This window comes from Monodelphis domestica, chromosome 1 (genome assembly GCF_027887165.1).
Source record: "Monodelphis domestica isolate mMonDom1 chromosome 1, mMonDom1.pri, whole genome shotgun sequence".
Taxonomy (NCBI): domain Eukaryota; kingdom Metazoa; phylum Chordata; class Mammalia; order Didelphimorphia; family Didelphidae; genus Monodelphis; species Monodelphis domestica.
Genome location: NC_077227.1, coordinates 44,186,206 through 44,210,968, shown reverse-complemented (window position 1 = coordinate 44,210,968; position 24,763 = coordinate 44,186,206). Strand labels below are relative to the sequence as shown.

Below are 24,763 nucleotides of genomic sequence, written 5' to 3'. Positions count from 1 at the left end.
AGACAAATTTAGCCTTGATAGAAAGAAGAAAAAATTATTAGAGTTACAGAATAGTGGAATGGGCTGCCATAGAAAATAGTGAGTTCACACTTACCGAAGGACTACAAGCAAAGACTGAATGACCACTTGTTGCATTTATTATAGAGGATAATTCTTCTTAAAGAACAATTTGGTGTAAATGGTCTCAAGAGATCTTGCTACTCTAAAACTGTGATTTGAGGACTCCTTCAGGTCTACTCTAAATTGCCTCTTTGTGGCTTTCACATGGCCCCAGATCTATACCACTCCTAGACTGAGTGAAGAAATGACACATTGAGATAGCAAAGAGTTCCCCAGCTTTCAGCCCTCTTACACCTGCTTTCTGTTTCCAATTCCACCACCTTTCCCCTCTGTCACGATGACAGAACAGGCCAAGGACTTCTTGGCCAGTGGCATCGCCCATGCTATTTCCAAGACCTCGATGGTCCCCATCGAGAGAGTCAATCTACTATTGCAGGCACAGCATGCAAGTAAACAAATTGCTGCAGATAAGCAGTACCAAAGGCATTGTGGACTCTATAGTCCATTCCAAAGGAACAAGGGATGCTTTCCTTCTGGCAGGATAACCTGGAAAATGCCATCAGATATTTCCCCACCCAGGCCCTTTGCTTTGCCTTTAAGGATAAGTGTAAGCAGGTGTTTGGGGGAGGAGTGGACATACACACAGAATTTTGAAGGTATTTTGCTAGTTATCTGGAGCCACTTCTCTCTGCTTTGTCTACCCTTTGGATGTTGCAAGAACCCTCTTGGCAGCTGATGTTGGGAAATCTGGTACTGTGAGAAACTGCCTCGTGAAAATCACCAAGTTTGATGGAATCCGGAGCTTATATCAAGGTTTTAATGTCTCCCTAGCAGCCTACTTTGGAATCGATGATACAGCAAAAGGCATGCTTCCAGATCCTAAGAGCCCTCCTCTTGTGATAAATCGGATTATTGCACAAACAGTGACTGTTATAGCCAATGTGGTTTCCCATCCCTTGGATACAGTAAGCTGGAGAATAAGGATGCAGTCTGGGCACAAAGGAGCTGATACCACGTTCACTGGGACAATTGCCTGCTGGAGGAAGATGGCTAAAGATGAGGATGACAAAACTTTCTTCAAGGGCGCCTGGTCCAGTGTTCTTAGGGCCATGGGTGCAGCTTTTGTACTTGTCCTGTGTGAAGAACTGAAGAGAGTAATCTAAGCACATCCTAACTAAAAATGGAAACAGTGACTGTAGAATCATGTAGAAAACTTAACCACACTTAGCATTTTGGACCACAGACCTTCAAGAAACTCCTGTTGTCTTTTTATCCAGGCCAGATGATGTCTGTAGAGGAGCCAGGAAAAGCTCTAAGAAAAAGGGACTCATTTATTGGGATCCATTATTCACACAATGAAGCTGATGATGATTCATTGTATTGATTCTATTGGTTTGGGGGGAAATAACAGTTACTGTGGGTCCAAGGAGGCAGATCAACTTAGACCATCTAGTTTAATGCTATTTTGTAGGACCATACATTTGTATTTAAGTATTATTTTAAAATCTCACACCTCCCATTTAAGTACTATATATACTATTTTGCACAGTTGACTGGGGCAGTTATGATCATCTGTGTTGTGCATTCTGCTGTAAAACAATAAAAACATAGAACACTCTAAGGAAAAAAAGAAATGACAAATTAAACCCTACATAATAATATCCAATAGTCTGTAGCACTTTAAGATCTGTAAAGCACATTACATAAATTATTTCATTTTAGCCTTACAACCCTAGGAGACAGGGGTTATTATTATCCCCATTTTACAGATAAAGAACCAGCAGATCATGTAGTTTGGAACTTTTTAAGGCCATATTTGAACCCAGGACCTCCCATCTCTAGGTTTGGCTCTCTATCCTCTGAGTCACCTACCTGCCCCATTCAAGTGACTACTAAAAGCTTTGATTTCTTCTTCTGAAAACTGCCTGTTTATATCCTTTGACCATTTGTAGACTGGGGGATGATTTTTATTTTTAGAAATCTGGCTCAGTTTCCTATACATTTGTAAAATAAGGCCTTTATTAGAGAAACTTGCTGTAAATTATTTACACAAAGTCAAAACAATTAGCCCCATCTATTAATACAACTATTTTTCTTCTACTGCTCTTATTTGATTTTGAAAATCATTTTTTAAACCCTTACCTCTCATCTTGAAATCAATACCGTGTATTGGTTTCAAGGCAGAAGAGTTGTAGGGACTAGACAATGGGGGTCAAGTGACTTGCCCAAGGTTACACAGCTAGAAAGTATCTGAGGCCACATTTGAACCTAGGACCTCCCATCTCTAGACCTGGCTCTCAATCCACTGAGCTACCCAGATGCCCCCTCAAAAATCATTTTTCAAGTTCTACTGATAATTCTTGTTGGGTTTGTGTCCAATTCATGCTTTTTTTCCCCCCTTGGAGACTTTGCTCATACCTGTTTTCACTCCGTTATCTTCTGAGTTTGTGTTTTGATCTTCTCAGCACCATAGTGGCTTTTTATTGTCATTTTGTTTGTTTCTTTACTCATTTTTTCTATCAACTTCTTGATTTGCAACTTTAGGTTAATGTTGGTCTCTTTTCCCAATGGATGGGGATAGTGAGGGGCTGTGTCTCAGGCTTCACACCTTTTCACACTGCTGTTTTCACAGCTAGTTCTGAGCCTTTGAAGTTTAGGTACTTCCAAGGTGGTGTGATTCCCTCTGGCTTGAGAGCTCTTTAAATTGCTGCTGTTTCTATCAGTAGGATGTAGTCCCACCACTAGCATTTCGTCCACGTGGCTTCCATGTCACCTTCCTCCAACCTTTTTAATGATCTTCTTTCCAATCTCTTAAGAACTTGTTTTGATCTGGAATAATGTCTCACTTTGACCTTTTGTTGGAATCTACCGCTCCAGAATCAATCTTATTTTCAAGGTGTTTGGAGGGGATGTTGGAGAGCTCATCTACTCCACCATCTTGACTCTGCCTCCAGAAGGCTGGAAATTTTTAAGAAGAAAATGGAACTTTTCTCTTTTATTGTATTTTCTTTAAAATTTTAGAGACCCATCAATGTTTGCTCGTTTCTGATATATGAGTTGACACTGGCCTCTTCACTTAGCCTGTAGGAAGAGATGACTGTGGTGTCACATTTAGCCCTACGTGGGCTTACAAAAACCAAGAGAAGGAGAACACAGGTCCTCAGTTACTCTGGGTGGAACCAAGCATGCTCAGAAGCCAGGGCAGGTTTGAGCTGCAAATAGAAAGTCCTTAATGCTCCTCCAAAGTCCTCCCTCCCTACATAACCAGGTGTCAGGTGTAGGTAAGTTAACCCTGTTACACCAGTCCTTGAAGAAGCAAAAGAAGAGATGGTACCAACCCACTCCTATCCATCCCTTGCCTTGGGCTGCTTACTCAGCACCCTCTTTTCTCCTCTTCCCATCCCTACTTCTTCAGAATAACACCCAGGGCCAGGAAGCAACCACCAAGGAGGCGAACTGTGTCCGACTGGGCTGAGCTGCTTAACCCATCCCTATGAGCAATGTTATGTTTGCTCTCTGTACCACTCCTGAGTGGCAGCCCCAGTGAGTCCTGAAGCCTACACAAGAGCTTGGTTTGCCCCTGCCCAGGTTTAAGGGGCAAAAAGGAGAGACTAGTTAGGATTCCTGGCTCTGCCCTCCTCTTGGCCACTCAGGGATACCCTTCCCTGATCCTCTCCCTCCACTCCCTTTAATGAACTTTACCTGCTCAGAAGCTCAGGCCAGGTGAGTTGTGTAAAAATGGCCAAACCCTAGAGCAGTGGCAAATTGCAATTCTTTTCTATTCCAGGTGAGACCTGAAGGGGTGTGTTTAGGGGGTGGGAATTGCCAGTAATAATCATTAATGCTGATGGGCTGAAAGGCATAATTCAGGAAGTGAAAACTCGCATGTTCCTTGGTTATTTGGCCCTTTTCGTGGAATCTCTCAAACAGAGTAAAACTGACCATTCCTGAGAGTTGTTTTGAAAATTAACGAGACAGACCAGAAGTAGAGAAGGGCTGTGTGTGATGGGGAAAGGCTGAACAGAAATAGAGTCTGGTGATGTCTGACTTATTTATTTAGTAAATACTGGGTGGCAGCCATTGTGGCTTCCAAGACAAAATCAAAATACTGCCTGCTCTAGAGATGCTTGTCTTCTACTGGAGAAATGGAAGAACTGGTCATGGCAAAGCAAATATGACCTCCATAAAATGAATTGGGGCAGAGAGGAGGAAGGCTGGAGGCAAGAGCACTAATAATTTGAAGAATCCATAAAAGCTTCTTATAGGAAGTTACACTTCTAGGGACTAAAGATTTGGATTGCTTTCATTAACACACACACATACACACACAATTGGACATAGTGTAGATTCTTGACAGACTTTATTCCTGCTGCCACTCAAAACACTTCAACATCAGTCTCACTCTCCCCTATTAGCATGGATGACAAGTGTTCACCTCTACACCTGATATACATTATAAATATTGTATCTCATTTAATCCTCACAATCCTGGGAGGTAGGTCCTATTAATATCCCCATTTTACAATTGAGGAAACTGAGACAGGAAGAGTTGAAGTGACTTGCCCAGGGTCACACCATGTGTCAAAGGATAAATTTGAATTCAGGTTTTTTTTGTCTGTTCTGATGGTTGTCTATATTCCTTCCCATTTCAGCAGATAGTTAATAAAACTAAGTATTGGAATAAACTGAATTTGATCTCTTTATTTATATTTTTTAAAACCCTTACCTTCCATCTTGGAATCAATACTGTCAATTGGTTTCAAGGCAGAAGAGTGGTAAGGGCTAGGCAATGGGGGTTAAGTGATTTGCCCAGAGTCACACAGCTGGGAAGTGTCTGAGGCCAGATTTGGCTCTCCATCCAATGAGTCACCCATCTGCCCCCAATTTGATCTCTTTAATCAAGATTTTTAAAAATATGAAGCAAATTCGTCACATTGCTCTCATTGAAAATTATTATTATTAATGCTGTTTTAGTTGAAAGCCAAAGGATTTTGACCATTGAAAAAATAAAATTCTTTTAAGATGCTATGTATTTTATCTTCATTGTGTCCTTCTTAATTTCCATTTTTCTGTACAGTCTACAGTACATAGGAAAGATTAATAGTGTAGGACCTATAATTTGTCATCTCCATTAGGATGCGATCTCTTTGAAGGCAAGGGCTGCTCTTGTCTTCATCTCCAGGGCCTAATCCTATTCTTTCTCATAATAAAGACTTAATGAATACTTAAGTGCTGGTTCATTGATTAAATAAGCAAGAAGGAATTAGGGAGGGGGTGTTTATAGATGGGAATGCATGATGGGAAAAGTTTGGTAATGATACACTTTCCTGTAATAATAACAACATAACCAATCTTGATATGAATAAATAATGTTAATCCTACTACTAATACAACAACAATAACAATAATATCCAGCATTTTGTGCAGTGCCCACTATGTGCCAGATAATGTGCTAAGCATTTTATCTCATTTGATCCTCACAGTCTTAGGTGCTATTCATATCCCCATTTTACAGTTGAGGATACCAATAGAGGTGATGTGACTTGCCCAGAGTCCTACACACAATAAATGTCTGAGGTCAGATCAGAATTTAGGTCTTGATCGCAGGTCCAGAACTTTACCCACTGTGTCACCAAGTTGTCTTACTACTATTACTCTTCCTCCTCTAATGCCTCATCATAGTGAAGAATAATGATAATAGCCAGTGCTTATCTAGCACTCATAAGGTCTGCAAGGCACTTTACATATATTGTCTCACTTGGTCCTCATGATAAGCATATAAAGTGCAATGATTTTCATCATTTTACAGATGAGGAAACTGAGGCAGGGTAACAGAGCTAGTAAGTAACTCAGGTCTTCCTGACTCCATGTCCACCACTTTTTTTGCTTGAGGAAATGACCCTGGACACTCAAAGGGTCTACAAAGAGATTACAAGTTCTAGCAGGTCCCCAACAAATAGAAAAGCGTCATGTGTATATGCCCATTGCTAGACTGTGCATTCCTGTCATCCAAAGACCAACCTACTTAGGTGTGGAGAATCTTATCACTAGGTTTAGCACCCAAGAGATTTTGTTGTGTTTTGTTTTCTTTTCAACTCAACAATGCATTAAGCAAAAGAATAAAGAGATTATAACCTGCACTAGAGAGTTCTCTCACAAACACTCCAAAGCTTCATCATCATCATCATCATCAATAAAAGAATATTTCCAATTTCCATCTATCTCAGGAGTTCTTAATCTGGGAGCCACAGACCCAAAATGAGTCCATGGGGAAAGTTAATAAAATAAAGTAAACTTGTAAAAGGAAAATAAATGGTATCTTCATTTTTCACTAACCTTCAGTTTCCTCTGGAATCCTCTATATTTTATTTTGATCCTTTGAAAACACAAATCTGAGAAGGGATGCCTAGGCTTCGCCACATTGTCACGGGGGTCCGAGACACAAATAAGAACCTCCAAATTACATATGGTGCTTTACAACTATAAATGTTATAAAGGGTAAAATCAGCTTCTCATTTGACCCTCACAATCACCCTGTGAGATAAGTTCTACAGATATTATTATCCCAGTTTTATAAAAGAAGAAACTGAGGTTCAAAGTGAATAAGCAGTTTATCAAACATCAAAGCCAATCCTTTTATTTTACTGAGACCACCAGGTGGATCAGTGAATTAAGCTCAGTATTTGAAGTCAGGAACATATGAGTTCAAATCCTGTCTCCGGCACCTACTAGTTATATGCCCCTGGAAAATTTCCTCAAGTTCCCTTATTCCTCAGTTTCCCCATCTGAAAAATGGAAATACCAATAGCACCTACCACCTAGCATTGTGATGAGGATCAAAAAGTGTCATTAATAGGGGCAACTATAGAGCACAATGGATAGAGCACCAGGCCTGGAGTCAAGATGACCTGGGTTTGGATCTAGCCTCAAACACTTCCTGCTGTGTGACCCTAGGCAGGTCACTTAATCCCTGTTGCCTAGCCTTTGCCCTTCTGTCTTAGAGTTGTTATTAGATCAGAAGGTAAGGACTATGTTTTTAAATGCTCCAAACTTCAAAACACTATATAAATATTAGCAGTTATTATTTACAGGTGAAGAAATTGCAGAAAGGGAGAGAATTGGGATTCCAATCTAGGTCTGCTAACTGTTTCCTCTTGCCCAAAGTCATAGACCCAATAGTAGTAAACACACCTAGAATCTGAATCCATATCTTCTCATTTCAAGTCCAGTATTTATTATATTCTACCATGTAACTCTGAAATATAGTTGACACAATTTCTTAGATTATAGAAATCCATTTACACATCTTATTTCTCCATTAGACTTTAAGTTTCACAAGGGAAGAGCTATTTCTTATTTTTCTTTGTGTCCCCTGCAATAACGAAAAAAGTTCTTTTCATACAGTAGCCCCTCATTAGTTTTAAAATTCATGAATGAATGAGACATGGGCCCAACCCCTTTGGAGCCTACAAACCAGTTTGATTTCTTCACTCAGCTGACTGAAGGGATTAGGGCTGTTTCACTATCTTGTTGACACAACCTTAAACATGTAGTAAAGAATAATTCAAACCCAGCATAATAATTCTGAGATTCTGATCTCTTTGAGGGCAGAGACCTTGTCTTAATCATCTATATACCTATCCTCACACCTGGGCTTGGTGCCAAAATCTGATATTCCTTGGGCAAATCCCGGGTGGAGATGCAAGTCATAGAGTTGGTATCGCTAAGCTTTCAAGATCAACTCTGCCCTGTATGAACCCAGACCCAAAGGTCTGGGCATAGATTAACCACATGTGCTTGAATGAACAACTAGTATTAAAAAGTTGTAGGTAAAACAGCATTTAGACTCTGCTGTAGTGGAAAAAGTATTGTACTGATCATGTGGAACCGAGTTCTAGCCCTGGTTCTGAAACCAACTAGGTGTAGATTTTAAAATTAATATCCAATACGCCAAGTATTATATTTATAAGATTTTATTAATAACAAACATGAAGCAAGGGAAGAAAACCTCAGTAAAGAAAACTCACTTTCCCAGCCCTGTATGACGGAGCAAGAGCAGAACAAACATTCAACTTAAAAACAATAACGTAAGGATGCTAACAAGAACTAAGGGAAAAGGATTCTTGGGACAGGAAAAGAATTCTGGGAAATGGAGTCTAAGGGTTCAAGATTTCTAATTATACATAGGCATGAGAATTTGGGCAAATCACTAAAACTAAGTCAATCCAATAAGCATTTATTTATTAAGCACCTACAATGTGTCAGCCACTTCTCCAATCCATTGATTGACCTCAATTTCCTTATCTGAAAAATGTGGTTGTTGGACTAGATGACCTCTAAACTTCTTTCCTTCATTGGCATCCTAAATTCTCTTGTGTCAATATAGTATATTCTCTCTCTCTGTTTCTCTGTCTCTGTCTCTGTCTCTCTCTGTCTCTCTCCCTCTCTTCCTTTCTCCCTTCTTCTCTCCTTTCCTTTCCTTTCTCTCCCACACATCTTCCTTTAGATCCACTGGGGGTAATAAATGCTATGTTCCCAACCAACATGGTGGATAGGATTCCTAAAGTCTTTGAAAGCCCTATGAGATATGAAACTCTCACATTAACATGAGGAGCCATTTATATGAGAATGACATCCTGGGAGAGCACAGGTGGTTCTCCACAAATGGATTATCCTTCAATACTTATTCTTGTCCTGTCAGATCCTTGCTTATTTTAAAGGCTCTAATTAATTATGAATCTCTTTATCCTCAATGGTCCATAAGGGAGGATTTCTGCCCAGTGACTCTGAGACTCTGGTTAAAATATGGTACATCCCACCCACACAATTTCTTTTTAAAATTCTTTTAAAGAAAGAACCTTGTTCTCTGGAGATGGTGATTTTGCATTCCTGAACACCCCCTACCCCCCCCCAAGAAAAAAGAAGTGACTCTGGTGAGTGTTCATAGTTGCCAGGTCACTCTCAAGAAGATGCATGTGGAAAAGCAATTCCCAGATATTTGCAATCATGCAAAAAATGATAAATAAAGAAGATGGCAGGGCCCAGGGAATATTTTAAAATCTCTTTGGATGCATATTTTGAACCTGCCCCCAGATCAGCCCCCTCAAGATATCAGTCCTAGGGAAAAACCATCTGGCTGACAAACTAATGAGAATTAGTTACAGGGTCTTTAACAGCTTTTCTGGTCCTACTGGGGACTCATTTTCACTCTTCTTTCTATTAATAACAACCCATATTTACATGGCACATAGAGGTTCTCGGAGCACTTTCTTTGTAATCTTTCTTGTCAACATTACCACAGCTATCAAACAGAAGGGGTATTTCTCCTTTTTTTATAGATGTTTTATGGATGAGCAAACTAAGGCGAAATGGCTGGTAGCATTGCCCAGACTCTCCTAGCTAACAAATACCAGAGCCAGGATTGAAACTGAAGTGTCTCCTGATTCTGGGACGGTTCCTGCATCCCACTGCACCAAGCTACCACTTGTAAGTCTTATTTTATTGAAATAAAGAAAGGCCTCTTAGTTTGTGAGGAGTTGGATGTTTTCCACAAAGCAGCTGGGATCGAATGCCAAAATTCCTAGGTGGTAGTACAGTTGAGATTAGAAAATCACAAAATTTCATAATTGAAAAGGATCGCAGGAGCCATCTATCCTACCCCATGCCAGGAAAAAAAAAATCCAACTGGGATCACAGATTAGGTCACATAATCCAAGCCCTTCATTGTGCAAACGAGAAAATTGAGGTAGGCTCAAACATTCAAAGATTTGCTCCGATTTTCCCCAAAAAAATTACTGTGTTGGGACTTGGACTCAAATCCAGCCTTCTTTCCATGATATTATGCTCTGTAGTGTATTTTTAGAGGGCATTCAGCTTCAAGGTGGGATGAGGTGTGTGGTTGGGGGAGACTGACTAACTCTTAAGGCAGCACATTCCATCTTGGTAGAACCTTATTTTCCTTTCATCAAGCCCACGTTTACCTTTCTCTCTCCTCTACCCATTCCTCCTAATTTTGCCCCCTGAGGCCAACCAAAACCAGTCTGCACTCTCTTCCACATGACAGCTCTTCAAACCCTAAAGACAATGAACATGGCCCCTCTAAGTCTCTTTGCCATGCTTCTCAACATCAACAGAAAGTACAGGTCCACTCCCAGAGCCCTGTATTTTCTTGGATGTTCCTATTCTTGCTCAACCTGGAGCCAGATTAAGGAAGATCTCCCTTTGCTGACATTGTTTCAATCATGCACTTTTCCAGGCCCTTCCCTCCCAGAGGAAGGGCAACTAATGGAATATGGCTGCCCTCTCCAGAGACCGAGCAGGGAAAAATGAGCACATGTGGGGCAGAATGATGCCTGGCCAATCCCATCAGAGAGACAAGCTCTGGGCAAAAGTGATTGTTGCATTAAATAGGTATCGTCTGTTCTCTAATATCTTGTTAGGCTTATGGACCTGATAATTTCCCTTTCTGTGGATGATACTTATGGTTTTCCCAAAGTTCTAAAACCAGACACAAGACACCCCTTGGCAGCCATATCTATCTTCAGAGCCCAGGGATTGCTATGAATTATGAATATGCCTTTCTTTTTTCTTTTTTTTTCCATCCCCCTTGAGGTCCCATTTTTCCAAAGGCAGCCATTAACACACACCAACATTTCATACTAAACTGACTTTTTTAAGCTCCCAGGAGCCATCCCTGGCATCTGGAATTCTTCTATGACTGCTGAGCCTGTGGTTCGATTTATAGCCACTGCAGAGCCTGGGAAGCAAAAAGAAGAACATCCAATTTAACCACAACGGTGCAAATTCTCCAAAAAGACATGAGATCTTCCGATCCCAGATCCTCTGCTAGAGGGGACCTCAGAGGCCATCTAGAACAACTCCTTTTTTCTTTCAAGGAGGTTAAGTCCAAGATCACAGAACTGCCCAAAATCCTCTTTTAGCCCTTAGCTAGAAAAGGGTACAATGACCTTGTCATAAACTTCCCTGAGCACACACACACACACACACACACACACACACAGTAGGACACACACAGTAGGACACACACAGTAGGACACACACAGTAGGACATAATCTCCAGTCGGGCTCTCACCTTTGCCCAGGTCAGGTGCAATGTGGAGCTTTGTCAATGGGCAGGTTTTGACAAGGAGCCCCAGTCTGCTCCCTGGCCACAAACAGTTAATTGATGCTGTTGTGAGCTGCCCTCCAGCACTAAGGAGTTTATGTGCCTTTAATCAGATTGATCTACAGTCCAACAGCAACTCCAAAGTGAATCTGGGGGTGGGGGGAGCCACAGTGTATCCAGCAGCACATAGCTGCAGCCTCTGAAAGGAATTCTGACAAGGTAATTATTAAGCACAATCATTGAGACAGCGTAGGAAGGGGGAGCGAGGCTGAGAGCAGGAAAGGTGATTTTTATTCACACTTCTGGGAGGGAACCCAAGCGGCATTAGCTGGCTGGATGTAGCCACAACCTGTTTGGCTTCCACTCTGCCCTCGGGGCCTCCGCAGGCACGGTCCTCTAGGAAACCAAATGGGAGGGGACGCCTCTTTCAGAAAGGTCATTGGGACTCTGGGAGCTCCTGCGGGTCCCTGCGTTCTTCTGAGGAGACATGCAGGCAAGAGCCAGGGCTAGTTAGCAAGGGCAGCCTGGGCTGCCTCTCCTGGCTGGCCGCCCCCACTTCAAGGACAAGGATGAAGCGGCAGGCATTTTGGACTGGACTGGAGTACTCCTGTCGATTCTTGGGCATCTCCACAGCAGCAGGTAAGTCAATCTCTTCCTGCTTCTTGGCTGCCTCAGGTGTGTTCAGTAGCAAACAGTCCTATCAAAGGAGCTGGGAACGGAAACAGACAAGGGGAAAGAGACATTCAGCTGACCTGTCACTGTTCTCCATGCCTCCGGGGTTTCTTCCCCAAGACCCCGGGGCGGGTCGTTTCCGGGATGATGGTATACGGAACTGGCCACCCGCTCAAAACTTACCAAGTTGTACCCACTCTAGCCAAGTGAAAGGCATGCACTGGGGTTAATGTTACAGCTTTCTCCCAGGGTAGGAGAAACTTCTCCATTGGCGTAGACTGTGTACGACATTATCTATCTGTTTAATGAGTAAATAAAGTGATTGACAGGTAGCAGTGGGAAATTCATAGGCTTGCTTGTATTACAAAAGCTGTACTTTATTCTTCTTGGGCTCTCATTTTGCTGGACTTGAAAGGATGGGACTTGATGGTCTCCCAGTTCCCTCCTGGCTCTCACATTCTCTGATAGGTATTCCCTGGAGATAGAGCAAGATCCCCAAAAGGTAACCCCTATCTGTCCCTTTCACAAAAGCAGAGAGGGAAATGAGAGAATGGCTGCAGGAATCCAGGCACTTCTAAGGATTTGTTTTACAGTGGAAAGGAAAGACTTCCATGCATAGCCCAGCTCCAACACTTGCTATCTACATGAAGTTAGGCAACCAATCTGAGCCTTAGTCTTCTCACTTGGAGAAGATGACCCCATCTCACAGGAGCACCATCAGGAAATGCTTTCGAAGCCTCTAACTAGAGCAGTGGTTCTCAACCTTTCTAATGCCATGACCTCGCAATACAGTTCCTCATGTTGCGGTGACCCCAAACCAAAAAATGATTTTGGTGACTACTTCAAAACTGTAATTTTGCTACAGTTATGATTCGGAATGTAAATATCTGATATGCATTATGTTTTCTCATTGCTACAAATCAAACATAATTTAAACATAGTGATTAATCACAAAACAATATTTAATTATATGTTGATAAATATTAATCCAGCAGGACGCAGCCTGAGCACTGGGGCGGGAGGTAAGTCCTGCCTGGGGAGGGGGTCCGCAAATGCTGCCTTCTTCTTCCTGTCGTCTCCCTCCAGCTCGAGCTGAGGCTTCACTTTGCTTCACTTTACTCAGCTCCGTTATCCACTCCAGGAGTTATCCGCTCCAGGACTCGTACTTAACCCCTCTGGAGCCAGTGCCTAGGTGCTCTCTGGGTCTCTGTTTGAGTTCCGGTCTCCAGGCAACAGGGTAAATCCATCCCCCTCATAGGGGGAGGGCTGCTGATAAGTAACTAATATTAGTACAATGTTCGGGCAGCAGGTTCCCCATTCTTTCTGAGATCTTGCTGTAAAGTAGTGTGATTTCTCAGCGGCTAAAGCCATCGGAAATATGTATTTTCCAATGGCTTTAGGTGACCCCTGTGTTTTGGTCATTCAACCCCCGCCGGGGTCTCGACCCACAAGTTGAGAACCACTGAACTAGAGAAATATGGATTATTGTTGTCATTAAAGTCTTCAGTAAGCCCCCAAGAGCTATATTAATGAAAATTCATTACTATTATTTCCCATCCTTCTCAGCTTTTATAAGTGGAGTTCATGTAGACACAGTCCCAAGATAAGATATTTAATATTTTGTGGATGCTGCATAGGTGGATGAAATCATTGCTTTAAAAAAATTTTACTTTCCAACTTGGAATCAATACTGTGGATTGGTCCCAAGACAGAAGAGAAGGAAGGGCTAGGTGATGGGAGTTAAGTGACTTTCCCAGTGTCACACTTGCCTGAGGTCAGATTTGAACCGGGGACCTCCCATCTCTAGGCCTGGCTCTCAATCCACTGAGTCACCTAGCTGTTCCTGAGAGCATTTCTTATTATGACCATGAGTATCATCAACAGTGTGGTCTAGTGGAAAGAGTATTTGATTTAGAGTCAAAGGACTTGAGTTCAACTCCTGCCAGTCACTCATTTCCTATTTGATTTTGGGAAAGTCAATCATCCTCTTTGGACTTCAGCTTCAAGTTTGATTAAATGCTCTTTAACATCCCATCTAACTTTAAATCTATGACCCCATGACCATCAGTGTCATGGATAAGAGAAAGGCAGTCATTATGTAGATTATGTCAGGATTTTTTTTTTAATCTCACTTTAGTCCCTCCATCAATTAGCAAGTTTTCTGTCCCTTATTTCTATCATCCATTCCTTGAAGATGGTAGGAAATGCTAACTCATTTACAAGATGGTTCACTAATTCAATTGGTTAGAATATAGGATCCACCATCTGCATCTCCAACTTCCTCAGAGGTTTGGCCATGGTCCCAGGTACTCAACACTAATCTAGTCCCTCTCAAAGCACAAGCTCTGCTGGAATCTGGACAGTAGTGTCTTCTCTTTATATAAAAAGGACAGTACATTAGGTTAACTTAAGAGCAAAGTATAAAAAGGTAAATCTTCTGGGGGTGGAGAATCTATAAAAGAGAACTCAAAGCTAATGACTATATTTATGTTATCTGACGTTTTGGATTATTCATGCTCCTCCTGTTCCCTTCCATTAGCAGAAATAAATGAGAGTTGATTATAGTATAGTAAATGGAATAGAGACATGGCTTTTGTCTGGAAGTCATTAAAAAATTATAAATCTGTCCTCCTAATGGATTAACCAAAGGCAGTTAAAAAGTCTAATGTGTCTATACCCACAGTAGTGACTGAAGTTCCTCCTCAGTCTGTACATCACTTCTCTTAACCACAGCCCTTTCTTTCCGTTCAAAGTCCAGCCATTAACATTGATGTCATTAGTGAGTCCTCTGCAGCCTGCCTCTAACCTCCATGTCCAGTCACATTTTCCATTACTGCCCTTCATATCTTCTATGCTCCAAGTGAACAGGGCTTTTTACCCTTCTCCACCATTTCTCAACTTTTCCCACTTCGCATTCACATATCCTATCTTTTATACTTGGAAATAATAATGTCCCTCACAGCTTCAACTACCAAATTTCAAACTTTATTGCAAGCTCAATTCAGATTGCACCATCTCTCCTGATTTAAAAAGGATGATTTGAGAAGACATCCATAGCTCCTCAAAGACAAGGTTCATTACATTTTTTACCTTTATTTCCCCAGTACTCTTATGAATTTTTAAATGCTACAAAGATCATGATTTCATTGCTACTTTTTGATGTCTCAGTAGATAAGATGGGAAAGCATGACTAGATGGGAATTAATATTTTAAATATGGTGCCACTTTGTAGAAGGAATTTTAACAGGCCAGAGTAAATCCAAAGTAACACAAACAAGATGGCAAAGAGACTCAAAACCATTCCCTAGGAGAGTCAACTACAGGAATGAAGGCTATCTGCCTTATATATAAGAGTAGATATTAGAGGAGAAAAGTATAGCTTTCTTCAAATAGAATGGATAACATATGAAAGATGGTTCAGATTTGATCCTTGAAGGCAAAATCAGATCAATAGATTGAAGTTACAGAGAGGAGGAGGATTTTTGGCTCAACAGATGAGGAAAAATCCTTATTATTATTATTTTTGTAATATTTTATTTTTCCCCAATTGCATTGTAAAAGCAATTTTAACATTCTTTTCTAAACTTTTAGTTCCAATTTTTCTCTCCCCTCTCTCCACTCCCTGAGACAGTAAGCAATCTGATATAAATTTTACATGTGCAATCACATAAAATATTTTCCATGTGTGCTAATTATTATTGCTAATAATAATAAGTGGCATTGATTTGATGATCCCCAAGGTGCAGAGAGCCATTGGGCCAGTAAACTGGTCAAGACTGGAAATAGTGCATGTTAAAGTCAATTAGTAGTGGGATAAGGCCTGTGAGTAATCATTACACTCCTATCCTAGGCAAAGTAGGGAGATTCAGTCAAAAGAAAAGCAGATGGAAGGGAAGATGAGGCGAGGTGAGTCAAGGCAAAGACAAAAGAAAGGGAAGGGAAGGGAAGGGAAGGGAAGGCAAGGGAAGGGAAGGGAAGGCAAGGGAAGGGAAGGCAAGGGAAGGGAAGGGAAGGGAAGACAAGGGAAGGGAAGGCAAGGGAAGGGAAGGCAAGGGAAGGCAAGGGAAGGGAAGGCAAGGGAAGGGAAGGCAAGGGAAGGCAAGGGAAGGAGAAGACAAGGGTAGGGAAAGGAAGGCAAGGCAAGGGTAGGGAAGGGAAGGGAAGGTGAAGAAGACAAGAGAAGGAAAAGGAAGGGAAGGCAAAACAAGGCAAGGCAAGGGAAGGGAAGAGGAAAGGAAGGCAAGGCAAGGCAAGTAGAAGGGAGGGAAGGGAAAGACAAGGGAAGAAAAGGGAGGGGAAGGGAAGGGAATAAAAGGGAAGGAAAGAGAAGGGAAGGCAAGGCAAGGGACGCGAAGGCAAGAGGACGACAAGGAAAGGAAAAGGAAGGGAAGGCAAGAGAAGGGAACAGGAAGGGAAGGCAAGGCAAGGGAAAGGAAAGGAAGAGAAGGGTATTATATTTGGAAGAGGGATTATTGTTTATTTTGTCCCACATGGTAAAAAAGAACTTCATAAGAATTAGAATTGGAGTTATTAAAACATGAGTTCAAATCCTACTTCAGACATTTGATGGGTGTTGCAAGTAATTGTGAAGATTAAATGAAATAGTATATATAAAGTGCTTTGCAAACCTTAAAGTGCTATGTCATTGCTAGTCATTACTCTATTTCATGAATGATCATGATTGCCTTTTATGATTTCCCAGCTGAGTTGTAAATCCTGGATTACGTAGCTTTTCAAGGGTGTGTAGTCATGGCCCAGTTGGGTGGGGAGTCTTGATTCCTCAACAGTGGCCAGGCTTTTATTTTAGTTCAAGGAATAATGCTATGACTCAGGCTAAACTTAAACATAGACACAATAGAAAATCAGCTACCAGTGAGTTCCTGCTGCCCAAAGAAATCCTGTTACACTGACTCATTTCTGAAATTCTTCCTTCTTTCATCCTGTCTACCAAAGCTTCTTCCCTTTAACTTAAAATTCTGATACCTCTTAATATGTCATTTACTCAATTAGTCATTCCAGAGACCCAGTCTTATATAATGTTGATATCATTTTTCCTAGGATAGAGCTCTGTAAGCAGTAAGTGATCAATAAATATTGTTTGAAATTAAATTAAAGTCAGTCAGCAATGGCTTTGGAGATAGACACCAGTTCATGTTCCATTGGTCATCAACTTGATGTATGGCTTTTCAATGAGGCTTGTTATATTTCTGACTCAATTATATCACCTGTAAAATGATTGGGTTGGATGAGATAACCTTTAAGATCCCTCCAAATTCTGAGCATCTATGGGCCTATATTTTCATCTTTTGAATTAGGTGGAATCACATTCAATGAAATGATAGAAGAGCTATTCTCAGTCGTTTTTGGGGACAGAAATACTGAAATGGTTTGCCATTTCTTGGGTGTTTTTTTTTAAGCTTAAATCTATTTGTTTGTTTGTTACATTAAATTTCCCATGTATCTCTCTCCCTCACTTTCTTCCCCACACTAGAGAAAGAATCATTTGACAAATATATATAAAAGTATGTTGTATATATGTCTACATATCAGTTCTTTTTCTGGAGGTGGACAGTCACAGTTGTTTTTCAAATCATATTTCTGTTGCTATATGTAATTTTTTCTTGGTTCTGCTCATTTTGTTCTTCATAATTTCATTTAGATCTTTCCATGTTTGCTTTTTAACTCACCCACTCATCATTCCTTACTACACAGTAGTATTCTATTACAATCATATGACATAACTTGCTTAGCATTTCCCCAATTGATGGCCATTCCATCAACTTCCAGTTCTTTGCCTCTATAGAGAGCTGCTTCTAGTCAGTAATGATTTAGAGTATTTTGAGCATTTTTCCATGCCATTTCTTTCTCTAGATGAAAAATCGGAGGCAAACAGGGTTAAGTTACTTGCCCAGGGTCACACAGCTAAGAAGTATCTAAGACCAGATTTGAGCTCACAAAGATGAGTCTTCCTGACTTCAGGCCAGGCATTCCATCCACTCATTCATTTACCACCTCAGTGTGAATAAAGCAGGTAAGTCCATTGTTACAGTCAGCAAAAGGAAAGAGCATGAGGATATCAGCTTTCTCTGTGGAAAAGTAGCTGACCCTTCAAAGGTCAACTTGACCCACTAAGTCATTTTATGTAGGGCCACCCCTGCTTCTATATGTTTAGAAAGAAGTTGAATAGCCTTGTGTCTTTTCAGTGACTCAAATCCTTCTAGTCATAGGTCACACAATTATAGGATTTATAGACAGAAGAGACCTTAAAGCTCCCCAGATTTAGAATGAAATCCTATCTCTGCCCTCTACTATTTGTATGAACCTGGGCAGACCACTCTGACCCTTCTGATGTCAGTTTTCTCATCTGTAAAATGGGTGGATTGAACTTGGTGGTCTCTAAAGTCCCTTCCATCTCTAAATCCGTGAACTTATGATCATATTAATGGTTTCACATTCTAGATGATGAACCTGAGGAAGAATGGTCAAGTGGTTTTCCCATGGTATAACAACCTAAGTCTTAGAGGGAGAAAGCAGACTTAAGGCTGGGCTAACTTTGGGTCCAACCCTCTTTCAATGGGACCAGACTGCCCTTTGAGTAATAGTTATAATACGACAACAACAATTACAATAAACTAGTACTTAGAGGCAGCTCTAAGGTTTTACAAAGTACTTTACAAATATTATCTCATTTTATCCTCACATCCATCCTGGGAGGTAGGTGCTATTTATTATTCTTCCCATTTTATAGATTAGGGAACTAAAGTGATCTGGAGTGGAGGGGAGCATTTATGGGAGGAAGCACCTACTATGGACCAAGCACTGTGTGAATTGCTTTACTTATATCTTATTTGGTCCTCACAACAGCCCTGAGAGGTAGATGCTTTTATCATCTCCACTTTACAATTAAGAAAAATGAGGCAGATGACAGTTAAGTGACTTGCCCAGGGTCACATAGCAATTAAGGTCTGGCACCAAATTTAAACTCCCATTTTCCTAAGCATGGTCCAAGAGCCCACTGTTTGTAGTCCATTGTGAGAGAAAAGACAATTCTGTCACTGCCCTGATGTGTCATTCTTCCTTCCCCCACCTTGAAAAAAAGCACTCATAATACACACAGCATCAGGGCAAAAACATGTCATGGGTTGTTTATACACACATCCATTGATAAGGAAGCAAACAAATGATGGAGTCTATTTTGAAGCAGCTGATTCAGGGAGTCTCGGTTTGCCCTTGCCTTTGCCAACAAACAAATAAGGTACAGAGTTTGAAACAGTGATTTTGTGTAAACATTGTTTCTCCTAACAACTCACTCATTCTCACAGAGCAAATATTTTGGATCCACAGATTTCTTTTGTATACAAGGCTGATTATATGTTTTGAGAAGGAAGTGTCTTTCCAGACCCATGACTTCCCTATACCACAAGGCTTTTACAAGAACTGCAAATGGGGCCATTGTTTATGAATCCATGGTAGGGCCCAAGGGTCCGAGGATTTCAAACCCAGATGTTCTTATTCTGTTTGAAAGAGGACGACTAATAGGGAATGTAGCCCTTCCCCACTTCAAAGTCCAAGAAAATCTGTTTTGGATGCATCCATCTTGAAGGTCAACAATTATATGTTCCCTCTTCAGTTCTATCTCACAACTACCTCCTCCCAATAAAAAGATCATTGAGCACACTGATACAAGTGGAGGGGATTTATTACCCTTTCAAGGTAAAATTGAGAGATGGTAGAGGAGAGTGGAGTACGCAATATACTCGTTAGCAGATCAACCTTTCCATCTTGGTTTTGGGATTGACGAACTGCATGACAACAGGGAAATGACTTAACTTTTCTAACCCTCAGTTTCCTCATCTGTCTACTGGGGATAATACTTATACCACCTCCTTCACAGGGTGGTTGTGAAAGAAAAGCCCTGTGGACCTAAAAATACTATTATCTATAAATGTTGGCAAATGGTATATTTAGATCTGGAAAACATTTCATTAATGATGTTTTGCTTTTTCAATTTTTCTGACCATTCCAAGAATAAATGGAATACACATTCCATATATACCTACATACGCACAAATAAACACATACCCATGCCTCATCCAAAGATTATTTGGCTTATATAGCTTTCTTATACAATATCCCTATGTTCTCCTGTTTTAAGAAAATGGAATCAGGAACTATGTTTATTTTTGTATATATAAGTTCTGTCTTTCATTTTTCCATCTTTCAATTCATTTGTGCCTATGTAGAGTTTATACTTAGTTGTAGCTCCCCAGGGATGAAACTACTAATACCCTTGGATGACTGTCTTTCTACTTCCATCTGCCAACACTTTGTCATTGGCCAGTACCACTCCAGTGGCCACTCCAGAAGTTTTTGTCTCTGGTTGCCAGTGAGACTATTTCTCCACTTTGATCTGCAGGCATTTACTCTGTTGTTGGTCACTATCATTCTGGAAGACTCTACTAAAGCCTCTGCATCTCCCAAACACACACTGTCCTGAGCAGCCTCCTTTAGAAGTACACACTAGCATAGTATCAGGAAAGAAAAAACTCAAAAAGAACCAGTCATCTTTTGCTCCTGGACTGATGGAAACTGACTGTCCCTACACCCACTCAGCAGCTCAGAACCATCATCATTGCCTCACTCAGTGCCAGGAGGGATAAGAAACTATGAGACTGATGGGTCATTGGTTGCAGTTCATCATCACCTTATGAAGCATCATTTCTTCTAACTCTGTAACCAATTAGAAGACTCCTCCTCATCTCTCAGTGCCAATGTCCTCAGAGATTCCATATTTTGAATTGGAACAAGCAGGAGTTGCCCATGTTCCAGATAACCTCCCAGGAAGAGCAAATCTGAGAATGCCCTAAAGTCTGAGCCCTCACCAGTTAGTCTCTCCCTCCATTAAGCTCTCTACTACTCCCCATAAACTACATTTATCTTTTTGAGAGACTATAGATCTCTAAAATTTTATTGAGCTTAATGCAATCAGAAGAATGTAATCTACAAGCAGTAGCATCTAAAGACCTTATTAACCATAAGGAATTCCTCTTTAGAATTGGACTCTGCTCAGTTTCCTCCATAATAGCAGTCAATACCACCGGCAAATTTATATTTCCCCATGTTTTGTCTCATAAAAACGGAACTCTTTATTAGAATGGGTAGCGATTTTAATTATGAACTATTAGTGCTAATTCCTATTGTGCAAAAAAAAATTATACACTATTTAGGTTAAGATTTCTTAAAAATACAAACACATAGACCCCATCTACTGACTTTCTCATTAATCATTCCATTATCAATCATTTCTTAATCTAGCATCATATTTCCCCTCAGGATTGAGTTGGGTGCATATTTTAACTCACCTGAACCTATCTCAGAGTTCAGCATTACATATTCTACAAATATTTCAGAATCACAGAAGTTTAGAATTAGATGGGCCCTCAGTGGCCAGCTATTTTAATCTACTCCTGAAAACGAGGCTGCGACAACACATCTAAAAAATGCTAAAACTCACCCATGCTTTGATTTAAGACCTCCAAAAAGATAGAAAGCATGCTTTCATTTTAAACCCTTACTTACCATCTTAGAATCAATATTGTGTATTGCTTCCAAGGTAGAAGAGTGTTAAAGGCTAGAGCACAGAAGTGAAGTGATTTTTTTCAGGATCACACAGCTAGAAAGTATATGAGCTGAAATTTGAACCCAGGACATCCTGTCTCTCAGCTTGGCTTTCAGTCCACTGAGCCACCTAGCTGCCCTTGCTTTTGTACAATTTTAATTGCTAGGAAATTTTTTATTGACCTCGAATCCCAATTTGCAACTTCCACTTATTTATCCAAATTCTGTTTTCTAGGGGCCAGAAGAACAAGTCTAACCACTCATCTATAGGAAAGGTTTTTTTTTTTTAAATATTAGAAAACAATGATCAGGTCTCCCCTTCCCAGCCCACCTCCAAACCTTCTACCATCAATGGTTCCTTCAACTGATCCTCATATGGCATGAAATCATTTCTTAAATGCCCTTCCATGGTCTGTCTATGGTTTCAATATTCCTGGCTAGCTGTCAGTTAGAGAGTCAACTAGTCACATAGCATTTACCAAGTACCTACTGTGTGCCAATCAATGTGCTAAATGATGAGGATGCGAAGAAAGGCAAAAACCAGTCCTTCCATTCAAGAAAACTACAGTCTAATGGGCGAGATAGTGCACAAACAAGATACATAACAGGTCAGTCTCAGAGGGAAGACATTAAGATTTTTTTTTAATCCTTAGTTTGAGAGCAGCCAGGTAGCTCAGTGGATTGCAAGTCAGGCCTAAAGATGAAAAATCCTGTGTTCAAATCTGGCCTCAGACACTTCCTAGCTGTGTGACCTTGAGCATGTCACTTAATCCCCATTATCTAATCCTTACTGCTCTTCTTCCTTGGTACCAATATACAGTATTAATTAATTCTAAGACAGAAGGTAAAGGTTAAAAAAAATCTTACCTTCTGTCTGTGAGTCAATACTAAGTATTAGTTGCAAGGCAGAAAAAAAGATAAGATCTAAGCAATGGGGGTTAAGTAACTTGTCCAGGGTCATACAACTAGGAAGTATCTAAGACCAAATTTGAACCTAGGTTTTCTCAACTCCAGGCTTGGCACTCTATAAATTGCACTAAATACTGAGACTTGAAAGCCCGGGAAACCAGAAGGGGGAGGGGGAGAGAGAGAGAGAGAGAGAGAGAGAGAGAGAGAGAGAGAGAGAGAGAGAGAGAGACAGAGAGAGACAGAGAGAGAGACAGAGAGAGAGAGACAGAGAGAGACAGAGAGAGACAGAGAGAGAGATTTTTGGAGTGTCATATACAAGGAAGAGCAAGGAGATCATTTTCATTGGTTCAGAGAGTAAATATATGAAGGGAAATAAGGTTTTAAAAAACTGGAAAAGTGAGGTGAAAGGGCAAGTTACATGGTCTTTGAATAGCAAACAGAGGAATCATATTTGACTTGTGAGATTAGAGATGCTGGAGTTTATTGAATAGGAGTGTGATATAATCAGATTTTTTTTCATAGGGAGATCACTTTAATAGCTAATCGGAACACAAATTGCCCTGGGGAGAGACTTGAAGTAGGATGATTTACCAGGAGACTATCGCAATAGTCCAAGCATGAAGTGATTAGAGCCTAAACCAAGTTGGTAGCAATGTCAGAGGAGAGAAGATGGTATATATAACAGATATCACAAAGATTTATAAAACAATGGTATTTGTCAGCTGATTGAATAAGGAGCGGGGGATTTTGAAGGAAGATATGCAATCTGCCAGGCTGGGTAACTGCAAAGATAACAATATCCTCAACAGGGAGAAAAATTAGGAAGAGGGGATGCTTTGTGGGAAAGCTAGTGAGTTCGGTTTTTGGTTATGTTGAGTTTAAGGTCTCTGGAAAGAAATTAGGACAAGACAAGTAGATCAAAGACATAAAAGATGGTCATTGGAACCATGGGAGCTGTTGAGATCACCAAGCAAAATAATATAAAGAAGAGAAAGACCCAAGGAGAGAGCAATTTTGGTTGAATGATAAGGTCAGAAACCAGACTATAAAGGGTTAAGAAGAGAGTGAGGAGAAAGAAAGTGGAGACACCTATTATAGACAGTGTTTTCAAGGAGTTTAGTTGAAAGGGTGAAAGAAAGATAAGATGATAGCTAGTGGGAATGGACAGATCAAGTCAGGTATTTTTAGGATGATTGCCAAAAGTCCTTTCAGAAAACTTTTCCCTAAGCTTTTAACTCATATCTATTGAGAGGTATCTAGCTGCCTACCTATAATTTATCAACCAACTAACAAGTGTTTTAAGCAATACTTATATGCCCAGGCTAAGCAGAAGAATATATAGGACAGACCCTGCAATCAAGAAATTTAAAATCCTCTTAAGTCAGGGGTTCTTAATCTGGAGTTTATGCACTTGGTTTTATTTAGAAGATGGATGGTTGGATGGGTAAATGATAAGTAAGTAGATTTAGGTATAGATATAGAACTATTTTTCAATAATTGATTTCCTTTATAATCCTAATTATTTTGTTTTTTAATTTTTTTAAAGGTTATTCTGAAAGGAGTCACATAGACTTTCCAGACTGCCAAAGGTGTCCATGATAAAAAAAAGTTTATAAACTTCTGATTGAAGGAGACAAAGCTGGCATACATGAAGGCACGAATATGAGATAGCCTATCATAGATAAGGATAAGAAGATGTGCCTAACTAGAAAAGAAAAATTATATTGCAGAGTAATAAAAAATGAGTAATAAATCATAAATAACTACAAATAACTACAAATAACTAAATTACAGAGCATAAATAGCTCCATGAATACAAATAAAGGGTAAATTAGATTATTAAGGATGCTGAATGACAGATATGAAATGTTTAGACTTAATGATGGAGACAACTGGGTAACATTTCAGGGTCTTGAGAAGGTGTATTATGATAAAACTGGTTTTGGGGGAAGATTGAAATGACAACAGTGTTTTACAATGTGAATTAGGAAGGATGGAGAAGGGGACAGCTGGATAGCTCAGTGGATTGAGAGCCAGGACCAGAGATGGGAGGTCCTGGGTTCAAATGTGACCCCAGATACTTCCCAGCTGTGTGACCCTGGGCAAGTCACTTAACCCCCATTGCCTAGCCTTTACCACTCTTCTGCTTTGGAACCAATACACAATATGGAAAGAAAGAAAGAAAGAAAGAAAGAAAGAAAGAAAGAAAGAAAGAAAGAAAGAAAGAAAGAAAGAAAGAAAGAAAGAAAGAAAGAAAGAAAGAAAGAAAGAAAGAAAGAAAGAAAGAAAGAAAGAAAGAAAGAAAGAAAGAAAGAAAGAAAGAAAGAAAGGAAGGAAGGAAGGAAGGAAGGAAGGAAGGAAGGAAGGAAGGAAGGAAGG

At 40.4% G+C, this 24,763-nt stretch overlaps 1 protein-coding gene and 1 pseudogene across 1 annotated transcript in view; both read left to right on the top strand.

The window, feature by feature from the left end:
* The first annotated feature begins 397 nt into the window (after positions 1-397).
* LOC100028866 (ADP/ATP translocase 3-like) lies at positions 398-1,223 on the top strand (annotated as a pseudogene).
* A 10,069-nt stretch (positions 1,224-11,292) lies between these two features.
* Positions 11,293-24,763, top strand: part of TMEM72 (transmembrane protein 72) — a 63,246-nt gene continuing 49,775 nt past the window's right edge. Inside the window, exon 1 of the mRNA XM_016428224.2 lies at positions 11,293-11,824. Coding sequence (XP_016283710.1) covers positions 11,755-11,824 — 70 coding nt within the window. The 5' untranslated portion in view covers positions 11,293-11,754. The remainder of the gene's footprint in view (positions 11,825-24,763) is intronic.